This window comes from Solanum stenotomum, chromosome 8 (genome assembly GCF_019186545.1).
Source record: "Solanum stenotomum isolate F172 chromosome 8, ASM1918654v1, whole genome shotgun sequence".
NCBI classification, from domain to species: domain Eukaryota; kingdom Viridiplantae; phylum Streptophyta; class Magnoliopsida; order Solanales; family Solanaceae; genus Solanum; species Solanum stenotomum.
The window spans coordinates 2,192,540-2,207,888 of record NC_064289.1 but is presented as its reverse complement, the minus strand read 5'-3'; the positions used below and the strand labels follow the sequence as shown (position 1 = coordinate 2,207,888).

At 34.2% G+C, this 15,349-nt stretch overlaps 1 protein-coding gene and 1 long non-coding RNA gene across 2 annotated transcripts; one reads left to right on the top strand and one right to left on the bottom strand.

Moving 5' to 3' along the window:
- The first annotated feature begins 6,204 nt into the window (after window positions 1-6,204).
- Window positions 6,205-13,423, top strand: LOC125874703 (uncharacterized). The gene is given in 11 exon segments (XM_049555702.1): window positions 6,205-7,173; window positions 7,276-7,620; window positions 7,623-8,589; window positions 9,271-10,255; window positions 10,257-10,455; window positions 10,571-10,659; window positions 10,855-11,075; window positions 11,274-11,360; window positions 11,491-11,590; window positions 11,971-12,294; window positions 12,849-13,423. Coding segments are annotated over 11 exon segments (4,287 nt in total). The 5' UTR covers window positions 6,205-6,287; the 3' UTR covers window positions 12,933-13,423.
- LOC125874704 (uncharacterized) lies at window positions 10,281-14,063 on the bottom strand. Its single transcript, XR_007447294.1, has 2 exons — window positions 13,587-14,063; window positions 10,281-10,621 (listed from the first exon to the last, which is right to left on the bottom strand). It is a non-coding gene; the product is annotated as an uncharacterized LOC125874704 (long non-coding RNA).
- Between the last annotated feature and the right edge of the window lie 1,286 nt (window positions 14,064-15,349).

Here is a 15,349-nt window from a genome sequence, read left to right as displayed (position 1 = left end):
CGTCCCTAATTACTTATTCATTTTTTATTTTATAGTTGTTCCTAATTACTTGTCCATTTTGATAAATCAAGAAAGAAGAATTTTTTTTACCTATTATACTCTCAATTAAATGACTAATTACTTTGAAAAATATAGAAATTTTCATCCACTTCATAATTAATAAGGATAAATGGTAAACTCACTATGTAATTAATTATTTTCTTAATATATATGTCAATTCAAAAGTAGACAAGTAATTAAGGACGGAGGGAGTACTCTTCTGTCCCTAATTACTTATACATTTTTTGTCCTTAATTACTATTGTCTATTTTGACAAATCAAGAAAGAACAATTTTTTTTTACATATTATACCCTTAATTTAATACTTTGAAAAAAGTACAACTTTTTGAAATCTTAAGCTTTTTAATTCCCCCACTTCATAATTAATAGGTGTAAATGGTAAACTTACTACGTCAATAATTGTTTTCTTAATAAGCGTGTCAATTCAAAAGTGAACAAGTAATTAGGGACATGAGAAGTATAATTTCAATTAATATTTATAATTATATATAAAATAATTTTTTGATAAATTTGAAGAGCCTAGAACTCCAGTCCAATAATAGTGTATGTCCAATAATAATGTCCACTATACGAGAAAAGTATAGTTAATGGACTATTTTAGATCTATTTCTGTAGTTAAGAGACTATTTATGACCCTTTTTTTTATAGGCTAAAGTATTCATTACCCCCTGAACTTAAAGTTTTTTATTCGGTATACACCTAAATTATATTCCATTTTAATTACCCCGAACTTGTTTATTCCTTCATCGTGTACACCTTTATTGTCCACCTGGCATAAAAATTGACAACATACTCTATTAGGCGCGTGAGGAAGTGATCTTTTGCCACATCATAAAGCTACAATGGTAAAAAAAAACGTGAAATCTCCATATTTCTTTAATATTTGACATATTTTAAACGAAAAATAGGGCAAAATGTAAATGAAAAGTAAAGGAAACAAAGATTAACACTTATTTGGTAAGAATTTCTGACAAATTTAAAATTTAATCGACCAACTTCACGTCTAGAAAAACCCAAATCCAGAAGGAGTTCCGCGAAATCAACCCTTATTCAAAAATAACTTTTAAACAATGAATGTTTGATATTTATTTTTTGCCATATTAATTTATCTAGGTGGCTATTATTTATCCAAGTGGAAATTCACATCACCACGTTTGCCAGCTGTTGTGCGGGTGTAATCACAATAGGAGTAGGTGGACAAAAACGGTGTACGTGATGGAGGAATAAACAAGTTCAGGGGGTAATTAAAACAGAATATAGTTTAGGTGTACAACAAATGCTTCAAGTTCAGGGGGGTAATGAATACTTTAGCCTTTTTTATACCATTATACTATTATGATATGTCCAACAATACTTGTCCACTTTATGAAATAAATAGATAATTTTACACTTAGTTCCTAATTTACCCTTATTAGTAATTATAGTAATTTTCGTATTAGATTTACAAGATATTGTATTTATTATATTCAAATGGGTAGTATGGTAGATTTGCTCTTTTATCTATAGTTTCTTAAAAAGTGTGCAAAGTCAATAATAAACAAATATTTTTGGATAGAGAGAGTAATAATTTAAGTCCTATAGATATTAGTACAATATTTATTACTGTCTTTTTATTTGATACTCCCTCTGTTCCTAATTACTTGTCCACATTTCATTTTTTAGTTGTCCCTAATTACTTGTCCATTTTGACAAATCAAGAAAGAACAATTTTTTTACCTATTATACCCTCAATTAATACTTTGAAAAAGGTAAAACTTCTTGAAAATATTAAGTTTTTATTTGATCTACTTCATAATTAATATGGGTAAAATGGTAAACTTACTATGTCAATTATTGATTTCTTAGTAGGTGTGTCAATTCAAAAGTGGACATGTAATTAGGAACAGAGGAAATAGTACTCCCTCCGTCGCTTTTTAGTTGTCCACTTTAGAAATGACACACAGATTAAGGCAACAATGATTAGCACAGTGAAGTTACAATTTTACCCTTATGACAACTTTTCACTTTAAAATTACAACCACTTATTTGAATTAAAGTGAAATAAATTGGAGGGAAACAACATACACTTTTACAATTTTCAAGAAGTGTAAATAAGGGTATAATAGGAAAAAATTTGTTGTCCTTTCTTGATTTGTCAAAATGGACAACTAAATAGGGACAACCAAAAAAGGAAATATGGACAAGTAAATAGGGACGGAGGGAGTATTTACTAGTTCAAACTTCAAAACATAATTCGAAAGTCATATTTTTTACTCAAATATTGATGAGATGTCGTATAATAATTGTCTACTATTGATTTGACACACTTTTTAAGAAACAATAAATAATAGAGATAATAATAGTATTATATTAACCTTTGACCGTATTAAATTTAATGTTTTGAAAATGTGTAAGATGATCAATAATATTTAATAACAAGGGTAAAATAGACACCCTATTATACCCTCAATTAATTACTTTGAAAAAGATAAAACTTTTTGGAGATCTAAAGTTTTTAATTTATCCGCTTAATAATTAATATGGGTAAAATAAAAAAATCACTGTTTTGTTTTTTTAATAGATGTGTCAATTCAAAAGTGGACAAATAATTAGGGACATATGAATATATTTTTGATGCATTCTAATAGAAAATATGTTATAAAATTATAGTTATCGTTACATATCAAAATACAAAAATTTGATATAATACATAAGTAATTAAGTACTGAAAATAATTAATGTTTGGTAAATTTGAGGATAAAGTAAAGGATCAAAAGTAAACAATTCAATTAATTGAAAATTTAATGTGATTAGCCAAATACAGTAAAGACTCAAATCAAAATTTATACCAAAAGTAATCATTAAAACTAGCATAGGTTATATGATTGGCATTTTCGATGAGATCTAGTACTGTTATTAACTCTTTCTAATTATTGCTCTTCAAATTATTCATCCTATTTTTTTTAAAACACGTTTTTAAAAATAGAAGAAAAAAGGTTTTGACTATTTTAATGATATATTTTCCTTGGATATTTACTACATTGTGCTTTTGTTTGACCATAGATTTACAATTTAAAATTTAAAATTTAAAATTTTTAAAATTGTAATTTTAAAACTTAAATTATATTTGGACATACATTTTACTTAAAAACAATTTGAGAATTTGTGAGTGGAAGTCTTAAAATTCCAAAAAATGGAGGGAACATGAAAAGATTTGAATATTTTTTTTTTTAGAATCTGATGAAAATTTCATGAACAACTAGATATTTAAAGATAATTTTTTTTAGAATATGTCCCAAAATTTATGCCAAATACAGCTAGCATTGTACCATCAACCCATAATTAAATTGTACTTCAAGAACAATTACTATTATGTCAAAAAATAGAAAATAATAATTAATTTTATTTTACATTTCTAAAATAAAAAATAATTTGAGATGACTATTTTAAATTTTTAATCATTATTGTGACTCTGCCTCTAACAGAGCGCAAGTAAACTAACTAAATAATTCTAAAACAAGTATCGAAAATAAAAATGATAAACAAAAAAAATAAAAGATTTGTGCCATATGTTATTAAATTTCCGTTAAATTCATATCCACCACTATGACTCTGCGGCGGACAGCTCGAATTCAAATTAATTTAATTTCATAACGAATACTATAGATATTCTATTAAAAAATAATAAAAGTTCAATTTCTCAGTGCTCCGAGATTTTGAGACCATTACATTGAACAACGAGTCGAATTATCGAACTTTTGAAAAAAACACAGACATTGATAAAGAAAATGGAAAAATTACAGAAATCCCGTCTTTTAGTTTACTTATTGTCATTATCCCCTATAAGTTTTACAAATCTCCGAAATCCCTCATTTTCGCGCATCAGATTAATGTATCATGTATAAAATGTACATCAGATTAGTCTATCATGTATAAAATGTAATGTATTTTACTTAACGATTAATGTATCTCATGCATCAGTTTAGTGTATTAGCGCTTATATTATTGTATCTGTTTGAGGGATGTTTGTAATTATAAACTTTTAAAGAATAGATTGTAATTTTGCCTTAAAAGTATGTGATTTCTGTAATTTTTCCTAAAAAAAATGGAAGAACTAAATTAGTTCGATTCGATTCTATTTTGAATTCTATGCCACCCCTGCTGCTTCCTATCTCCATCATTCTTTTGCTAGTCATAAACAAAATTCTACTAAAGATTGTTTTTCTTTTTAATAGAACTTACATAACATGCGAAGATAAATTAAAATTGTGGAATTACGAGTTTTTAATAATAATTTTATTACTTACTGGGTTATGGATAAGATTTTTCATACATTTTTCACATAAATGTAAGATTCGCAAAATCATTCAATTATGTTAAATTAATAATTATTGCAGTGTCTTATTACTGTGACAGCGCGCAAAAAGTCTGCCCTGATAGCGCGCGAGTCCAAACTAACTAAAAGTTTCAAAACATGTACCGAAAATAAAACTATAAAACAGAAAAAAAATATACTATTAAGATTCGCGCCAAATTATTCAAGTTCGTTAAATTAATAACTACTATTGTGGCTCTGCCCTGACAGCGCGCGAGTCCAAACTAACTAAAAGTTGAAACAAGTACCGAAAAATAAAATGGTAAGGCAAAAAAATATACTATAAGATACCCGCCAAAAATTATTAAATTTCCGTTAAATTTATAACTACTATTGTGACTCTGCCCTGACAGCGCGCGAGTCCAAACTAACTAAAAGTTTCAAAACAAGTACCAAAAATAAAATGGTAAGCCAAAAAATATACTATATGATATGCGCCAAAAATTATTAAATTTCCGTTAAATTCATAACCATCACTACGACTCAGCTCTAAATAACCTGAATCTAAATTAATCAAAATCCCAAAACAAATACCGAAAACTGAACTTATAAAAACATAACCTATCAACTTATTGAAACAACACAAGAAATAAGTTTGATGAAAGTATTATATAGTACAAATATATAATTTCTCTTTTGGGATATACAACAAAAATGAAGGTCTTGCATGTTAACTCCTTTCAAATATATATATATTTCAGGGAGAAAACCGGAAGAACAAAACAGAGAGAGTACTAATATTTTTTCCCTTTTTGCTTACAATTTGGAAAGAGAAGGACAAAATGTAACCCGACAAATTCGCGATTGAATAAAAACCATTAGATACAGGTTTTTTTTTAATTGTTATTTTTATATATGTATAAAAATATAAATCTCTACTAAATTTGGAAAACTGATAGTGTAACTGATAAACCCCATCACTCCCCAATCACTTTCAAAGGAAGTTTTACTCTTCAATGGCGGTCGAACCTGAGCGAGTTATGAGGAAAAGAAAGCACAAAGTTGACAGAGGAGCACATCGGAAATTGGGTGTTGATCAAAAAGTTGAGGTGATTAAAATGCTCTGTTTTCAGTTTTTTTTTTTTTTTTTTCGATTTTTTGATTCATTTCTGTTTTGGTTTTGAATTGTTCTAAGCATCTGAATTTTGTTTTTCCAGTTCAGATATGATTTCTTCTTTGTTGGAAATGAAAGATTAATCAGTAAAAAGAATGGTTTTGATCAACATTTTTGTTAATTAGAATTTTGGGTTAAGCAAATGAGGTTTGATTCTTTGAATTTTAATAAATGTTGTATATGTATGTGGTGTACAAAATGAGGGCAGATTGAATTTTGGGTTTTGATTTTTAGGTTTCATTGGTTATAACGTTTTGTTAAAAATTGCTTCTTTAAGTTGATTTTGATTTACCCACATTGGTGTTTTATCTATATATTTCTCTTTTTTTCTGTGTACATTTGTATAACAGTGGGTAACAGCATGTTGAAAGTGGGATTTTAAAAAAAAAATTGGTTTAATGTTTCATGGATGTGAAGGAGACTGGAATGATTAGATAGAACAAGTCAAGGGAGTTTAATTTTTTGGGGTTTCATTCTGTATTCAAACTTCAATTGCCTCTTTTTCTGTGTTTGTTTAGTCGAGGGTCTTTCGGTCTCAGACCTCAATTGTGGGATTAGACTGAGTTTTTTGTTATTGTTGTTGATTGTGCATACAAAGTTTTATCTCAGCATCAATGCTATTTCCCTTTCAATTGTTAGTTCAAAAAGGCACATGGTTTGTTTTGGGTGTTTTGAAGGCTGTAAAGTGTATGTGATGGGTCAAGATTGTTGTTTCATGGCCTTAACCTTTTCACCTCATTAATTACTGCATTGTGGTTTATGCAGGTGAAGAGTGTTGAAGATGGATTTTTGGGTTCGTGGCATTTGGGTACTGTGGTTAGTTGTAGTGATTTGATTCGTGAAGTTGAATATGAGTTTATATGGTCAGAGCGGGGTTCTGGCAAATTGGTTGAAGTGGTAAACATTTCTCCAATAATTGATGGGGTCCTACCTGATGATGAACGGCCAGTTCATCAATGTGGCATGATCAGGCCATCGCCACCTCCTTGTGAATTTGGCAGCTGGCCTTATGGTCAGTGTGTTGATTGCTTCTACCAAGATGCGTGGTGGGAGGGTGTATTATTTGACCGTGAGGAAGGTCATGAGGAGAGAAAGGTCTTCTTCCCAGAATTGGGTGATGAAATGAAGGCAAAGATAGACAAGTTGCGTATATCTCAAGACTGGGATGAGGTTACAGAAGTATGGACGCCCCGTGGCACATGGACTTTTCTTCAAGTGATTGAGGAAATTAAGAAGCTAAACCCACTCTTAGTTTCGGTTAAACAAATTTGGTATGAAGTGCAGCTGAAGGATGATTTTGATGAACATCTCAAGCAGTGGACATCTTCTTCGAAAGATATTTGGAGGAAACTGGTGAAGGAAGTTGTGCATGACAGTACAAAGTTAACTGTCAAGCATTTTCTTTCTGAACTGAACTCCTCACAGATCTTTGGAGAGGGATGTCAGTCGCTCGAATTTTCAGAACCTGCATTTATAGCTGAACTGAACCCTAAAGTGTACTTTGCACCCTTTACTGAAGCTGCTTGCACATTAGATAGTGCGGCCACACTGCCTATGGATCAGGATCTTTCCGATCTTCAACCTGTAGAAAAGCTATTTGTTTCGGAGGAGTCTGCACCTGCCACAGAGGATGTTCAAATGACTGGTAATGATAATTGTAGTTCATTTCCTCCTAGCTAAAAAGAAGATTTGTCTGTATCACTACATGATTTCTATGTTTTACTTCTGCCTATTGATGACATTGCAGGTATTTTGTCCAGTACTGAGAGTGAACTACCGACTTTTGCGAATTCTAAGCGTGGCAGGGGGAGACCTAGAAAACTCAAGAAGATATTCAAGGGACGGACCCGGGTTGGTGAACCTGACTCTTGTCGAGGGGCAAACTCGACAAAAATAATTAAGGAGAAGATATTCGAGGATGTTTCCCCTCTTCAACAGCCTGTGGATCAGGATGTTCCTAATCTTCAACAGCCTTTGGATCAGGATATTTCAGATCTTCAACCGGTAGAGAAGCAACTTGTTTCAGAGAAGTCTGCACCTGCCACAGAGGATGTTCTATTGAGTGGTATTGATATTTATAGTTCATTTCCTCCGGAATATTCGTCTGTATCACCACACATGATTTCTATGTTTTACTTCTGCCTATTGATGACATTGCAGGTATTTTATCCAACACCAAGAGTCAGCCACTGACTATTGCGAATTCTAAGGCTTGCAGAGGGAGACCTCGTACAAAGAGGAAGATATATGAGGGGCAGACTGTGGTTGGTGAACCTGCCTCTTGCCCAGACACAACCTCAACAGCAACATTTAACAAGCCGCCTAGTGATGAGACTGCGGGTATTTTGTCTAGTACCACACAGACTTTGGAGAATTCTAAGCCTCGCAGAGGGAGACCTCCTAAAAGGATGAAGACATTGAGTGAACCTGACTCTTGCCCAGAAGCAACCCTGATAAAAGAATTAAAGAAGCCGACTAGTCATCAGATTGCTGGTATTTTGTCCAATGGCAAGTGTGTGAATTCTAAGAGTCGCAGGGGAAGACTTGCTACAAAGAAGAAGAAATTTGTTTGGCAGTCACTGTCTGTTGAACCTGACTCTCGCCTAAAAGTAATAACTAAGTGTATGCCATCTATGTCCTCCATAAAAAAATTTAAGAAGCATCTGTTATGGACGGGCTGGAAATTTGAACTCAAAAGGGAGGGTGGTAAGGTTAAGAAAAGTTATGTTGCTCCAAATGGAACGGTATGTGTATCAATTAGTGAAGTTTGCCAGGTGTTGGAAGAGTCAAAAATTTGTGAGGTAGTTCCCCCAGTTGAACAAAGTAGTTTACATGGTGAGACTGATAACTCCACCCAGTCTCCTTGCATGGAAAGACCAACATGCAGAGAGGTGCCTGAGTTGCATAAAGAAACAATTGCTGAGACTGAAGAAATAAGTATTGAGCCTGGGAGAACAGGCATTCACAGAGGTGACACTGATAACTCCACCCAGTCTCCTTGTATGGAAAGACCAACATGCAGAGAGGTGCCTGAGTTGCATAAAGAAACAATTGCTGAGACTGAAGAAATAAATATTGAGCCTGGGAAAACAGGCATTCAGAGAGGTGACACTGATAACTCCACCCTGTCTCCTTGCAGAGAGGTGCCTGAGTTGCATAAAGAAACAATTGCTGAGACTGAAGAAGTAAGTATTGAGCCTGGGAGAACAGGCATTCAGAGAGGTGACACTGATAACTCCACCCAGTCTCCTTGTATGGAAAGACCAACATGCAGAGAAGTGCCTGAGTTGCATAAAGAAACAATTGCTGAGACTGAAGAAATAAATATTGAGCCTGGGAAAACAGGCATTCAGAGAGGTGACACTGATAACTCCACCCTGTCTCCTTGCAGAGAGGTGCCTGAGTTGCATAAAGAAACAATTGCTGAGACTGAAGAAGTAAGTATTGAGCCTGGGAGAACAGGCATTCAGAGAGGTGACACTGATAACTCCACCCAGTCTCCTTGTATGGAAAGACCAACATGCAGAGAAGTGCCTGAGTTGCATAAAGAAACAATTGCTGAGACTGAAGAAATAAATATTGAGCCTGGGAAAACAGGCATTCAGAGAGGTGACACTGATAACTCCACCCTGTCTCCTTGCATGGAAAGACCAACATGCAGAGAGGTACCTGAGTTGCATAAAGAAACAATTGCTGAGACTGAAGAAATAAGTATTGAGCCTGCGAATACAGGCATTCAGCATGAAGAAAAAAGAATTGAGCTTGAAGAAGAGCTTGAAGAAACAGAGATTCCGCAGCAAGAAACAGGAATTCAGAATGAAGAAATAAATACTGAGCCTGGAGAACCAAGAATTGAGCCTGAAATCTGCCGCCAAGCTGTAATTGACTATTGTTTACCGAAATCTCAAGACATTTCTGCCTATCAGAAGTCCTATAGAAATGGGGTGAAGATAGGGGATACAGCCCTAAAGGCTAAGAATTACCTAGTTTCAATTGGATGGAAATTAATTCCTGCTGGGAAGAATGACAAGAGAATTCGTTACTGTTCTCCAGAAGGAAAAACTTTTCTGTCTTTTCGGGAAGCTTGCAAATGGTGTGTGAAAAAGTGGGAAGCTGAAAGCCACTTACCAGAACAAGTGTCTTCCCAGTCAGCAGTGGTGGATAAACCTCTGATCTCCCTTTTAAGGGAATCAAGAAAGAAGAGAAAGCATGCGGATGTAAAATCCAGGCCTTCTCTCAAAAAAGGAGATGGTGATATGCGATCAAGTAAAAGAGCTCGAAAGGTGGCTCCTTCTTCCTCTAATCAAATACCTCGAACAGTTTTATCTTGGTTGATAGACAAAAATGTGGTCCTGCCACGTGCTAAGGTAAAATATTGCGAAAAGAAGAATGGTAATCCAATGGCAGAAGGGCGGATAACTCGTGAAGGAATCAAATGCAATTGCTGCCAAAAAATATTTGGTCTTCGTAACTTTGAAGCTCATGCTGGGAGCATCTGTAATAGACCTTCAGCAAATATATATTTGGAGGATGGAAGGTCTCTTCTCGAGTGTCAAATGCAGATGAAACACAAACATAGTATAGAAAACAAAGAGGGTAGCCATTTTACCGAAAATGACTATATATGTTCTGTGTGTCATTATGGTGGTGACTTAATACTCTGTGATGGATGCCCTTCTTCATTTCATCCTGATTGCCTTGGGGTTAAGGTATCTCTTTCATACTGTTGTATTGTATTTCTTTTTCTTAATCTTCAATCAAAAAGCCAATTGCTTTATTTTGCATTTGTTTAAACAGGAGGTTCCAGATGGTGACTGGTTTTGCCCATCATGCTGTTGTAAAGTGTGTGGTGAGAGCAGATTTGATAAAAACAGAAAACAATTTACAGATAACACCCTTCTCATTTGTTGTCAGTGTAACCATAAATGTGAGTACCTATTTGATCTTTCTCATATGTTCCAACAATATTTTGTAATCTTTCCAGTATAATCCCGTGAAGTTTTTGAGCTCTTCTATACTGATTAATACTTGATACCATGCAGATCATGCTCAGTGTGTGAGAAACAACGGTCTTGAAAAACTGGATGATTTTCCTGTAGGAAATTGGTTGTGCAACAAAAGTTGTAAGCTGGTAATTGAAGCGTGCTTTCCTTACAGGGCACTTTTAAGTTGTTGAGAAGTTTATAGAATGCACTTTTACGAAATCGTGCAATGAAATGAATGCTATATTTGATTGTGAAACATAGTGATAACATGCTTAACTAGTGCCATTTACATTTTCAGTGGATTTTTAACTGAGCATTTTATCAGACATTTTTTTTTTCAGATATGTTTGGGTATGCGTCTGCTCCTGAAGAAATCGGTTATAGTGGGTAATGATAACCTCACCTGGAGACTGTTGAAATATACAGAACCTGATGATGAGTCCAGTGTGGAGATCTATAGCCGACTTTGTGTCGCTTTGAATGTGATGCACGACAGCTTTGAACCGGTCAAAGAACGTCTCACGGGGAGAGACATCGCAGAAGATGTCATATTCAGTAGATGGTAAGATTCAGAGTTTCAAGAGAAGTCAGTCTAGTATGCTGATGTTATCTATTCAGCACCATATTAGTGCTCTACTTTTAATTTTAATCATTTACTTATAAAAAAGGTCCATTGGGTTCAACTTCATAATTGACTTTATTAAAAAATGGAAGGGCATTAATTATTTCAACTAAAGACAAACAAAATCTGAAATTGCAGGTCCGAGCTGAACCGGTTAAATTTCCAAGGCTTCTACACCGTACTGTTGGAAAGAAATGACGAACTCATTTCAGTAGCGACCGTAAGGTACTCCAGGGTTTTATATTCTCAGGACGAACTGCCACTTGTTCTGTTTTCCTTGTTAACTTCTCCATGATTCTAAAAGTGATAAACAAAATTTTTACATTAATTATTTACTTTTACTGTCATTTCAAAGGGTTTATGGAGAAAAGGTGGCAGAGATCCCACTTGTTGCAACACAATTTCAGCACCGCCGACTTGGAATGTGTCGCATTTTATTTAATGAGCTTGAAAAGGTATGCATCTCTTCTTCAGTTCAGTTTTGTGGGGTTGAGGTGTACCAAAGGAACAAAAGAGGCCCCCGAGTATATTCTTTCTCATGCAGGGAAGTTTATGATAGCTTGGCTGCGGATTCAAGATTTTTAGGCTATGTATTTAGGCTGGTGACAATGGTCAGCGATCCCAATGAGGGGTTGCTGAAGTACATTCTGTAGGAAAAGATTTATTTGGAAATATTTGTTATCTCATGGTAGAAACAATCTCAAAGGTTTCACGCTCAACTTAGTGAACTAGTGATCTTGTGCAGCCAGATGATCGTTTTGAATGTTTAATCATATATATACTTATTAATTGTTTCTTCTTTTGTTTTATTACGCATAATGTTTTTTCTGTCCAGACACTCGCGGGATTAGGAGTTGAGAGGCTAGTATTGCCAGCTGTCCCTGGTGTCCTAAACACATGGACCACTAAATTTGGTTTCTCAGTTGTGAAACAATCAGAGAGAGCAAACTTCTTTGATTACACTTTCCTTGATTTCCAGGGTACGATAATGTGCCAGAAGATCCTTGAAAAGACCCCTGCCAAAGCCCAGCAAACACATGTCGACAATACAAACAGCAAAGACAACGTTGAATCGGATGACAATGTTGCTGTTTCGGAGGTGTTTCAAGCGACACAAGTTGAGGGTTGTGCAACTGTGGACCAAGGACATGTGGGGTATGTTTCCTCTCTTTTTTGTTCCGCTTTGAAAGGGTTGAAGAAGAGACTAATCAGAGTGTTATAAGGTTCACATCCATGACGAATAGAAATCACTGTAACAAGAATCATTATATGCACTTTTTTTGAAACTAATCATATGGACCAGCATTCAAAATCACTCATATGGAAATCAATTATATGAACAATAAATCAAGTAGACTCAATAACTGTGTGGCATAACTATCAACGGAGGAGCTATCACACTAGATCTATCTCAAATAATCATTTACTACATTCATACATAAGGACAGCTAAGCCCAATGCACTAAGCTCCCGCTATGTGCGAGATCTGGGGAAAGGCCGGACCACATTGCATAGGTATTTATAGGTTTTCTTCTAGCATGTACCTAGTCTATTACATGCACATAATTCAATTCCGGATTTTCTTTCATCTTCTCTAGTTCATGAACAAACTAAAACAATATATCTATCATAACTAATTTTCTATATATACATATCAAAAATTAAAAATAAAATTATCTTTCCAACACAAGGTTCACTCCTATACATACTCAGAAAATGTCATTCCATAGTAATAAATTTCTTAGTTATTGGATCCTTGTCATAATTAACCATCATTTGTTATGTTTAACAGGTTAACCAACAAGCTTGATCAACCTTAGCAGCCTACCTTGCCAGTGATCATCGCAATGATAGTGGCCTGGTAACATGCTACAAGCTGAGTCGGATAAATCGTCATGTATAAATCAAGCTTTTTTCAGAAGAGGTGATACTCAACAGTGAGCTGGTGATTTCTTGAGGAAAAAAGGTTGAACCAGCAGAGGAGCTGTGAGTCCCTATCTCTTACAGGATAGTTATTTAAAAAACCTGGATATTTTTATTCAGGTTTAATATTTAGTTTTCCTCCTTTACAAAAAGTAGGAGGGAATTTATTAAGACTATGATATATGTAAATCTGATTAGATTAGTTCAAATTGGCCTTAGCAGCTTTTGTATTGTTCCTGATAGTATCATACATAGAGCCAGATTTTCATTGGCTTTCATATATGTTGTTTTACCTAGAACAGAGTTTATTTCTTGACTGCTAATATTAAAAAAGCGAAGCTTTTGCTGAGATGCAAGTTGTACCCTAGGAACCTCCTTGGAATGCAAGGTAAGGTTAAGTACAATAGTCGGTTGTGGTCCTGTCCTTCCCCGGACTTGTGCATAGATCGAGCTTAGTGGACTGTGATGCCTTTTTTAATCTAGAATATAAGTTCTAGTATTGAAAGTTAATTGTATTGGTTCACTAACCTTGTCAATTATATTAGAGGACCAGGAGAAGCAATTCACAGGACTTCGTTCTTCTTCATTCTGAATCCTGACTCTGGATTATCCCATTCCGCTCTTCCTTTTTTTGATGCATAATTTGCAGGTAGTTCCGTATCTATCAACTCAATCAAATAGTCCGAGCAATTGTCGCCATTTATAGATATTGAAATGAACACCTTTCCATTCTCCCTCCGTTATTCCTCATTCTAGATCCTGATTCCGGATTCTCCCATCCCGTTGTTCCTTTTTGAGATGCATGGAAGCAAGCAATTTGTAGGGGAGAGTCTCTGTATTTATCAATTTGATCAAATAAACTGAGCAATTGTCACTCACCGTTGTTTATAGATATTGAAATGAACACATTCCCGTTCTCCTCCGTTCTTCCTCATTTTAGATCCTGACTCTCAATTCTCCCTGATGCTTAGTTAGCAAGCAAATTGCAGAGAACAGTTTCATATCGATCAAACACTCTGAGAAATTGTCACCGTATAAAGATATTGAAACGAACACCGTCCCATTCTCCCTCCGTTCTTCCTCATTCTAGATCCTGACTCTGGATTCTCCTCTCCGTTCTTCCTTTTTGAGATGCATAGTAGCAAGCAATTTGCAAGGGAGAGTTTCGTATATATCAATTCGATCAATACCGTTTATAGATATTGAAATAAATGCCTTCCCATTCTTTCTCCGTTCTTCCTCATCTAACTCTGAATCCTGGATACCAATTTGCTTGGCGTACACTCCCCTTCGTTTCAACTTCAAACATCACAAATTTTCAAGTTTCAACTTCATAATCTACGCCCCTAAAAACTTAATACAAGGACAAAAAGTGAGAGATCTGCCAAACCCGTGACACTCTGCTCCATTGCTTCTGTGTTATTCAGAGCAACATTATCCTCTTTCTGGTGTTGCCTTTAACTAGACAATAACAGGAACCCCAAACGTCTGTTGAGTTTTTTTTTTTTCACTTTGAGAAAAAGTTGCTGTATTTCCATCTTGTTTTACGTAAAATATGTACACTACTAGTACGAAATTAATATATTTTTGGAAAACGTGCAAAATCAAAATTTCCAGCTAATATGATGAATCCTCCAAAAAATATCTTCTTTTTTTTCGTAAATTTTTTTAATGAAAATATCTTGAAAATTGAAGTTTTTTTCTAGCTAAATACATGTCCAAACATAAATTTTAACTTCCGAATACTTTTTCAATCTCTTTTCAAATAAGTATTACTTTTTTTAAAAAAAAAATATTGCATTTTTTATGTCCAAAAGCTTACTATAGACGTCTTAGGGCAAGCAATTTACATAATCATGGGGTAATAAGATGAATCTTCTAAGTATACTTCTTTTGGTTATCTTTCTTTTGATTAGGGTCTCAACACGATGATTATGTAAAGTGCTTATCATAAGACATCTATTTATTCGACTTAAAATACAAGCATAATATTCAAATTTGGTCATTATCAAATTATTTAATGACTTTATAGTTAATACTACTAACGATAGATTAATAGGTTTTTCACTTGGTGTCTCCCAACATAATTTTTTCTATTCTCCCATAACATAATCCGAAACTTCTAGTTAAAAATGGAGGATCTCAATCATTTTATCACAACTCATATGGATAAAACTAAAATTAGATATTTCTTGATTTAAATACTAATATAATTTATGTTACTTCTCAACTCAAATATAAGTTGAAAGATTCGACATATTGGAGACATACAATGTGAAATTAGGTATGAT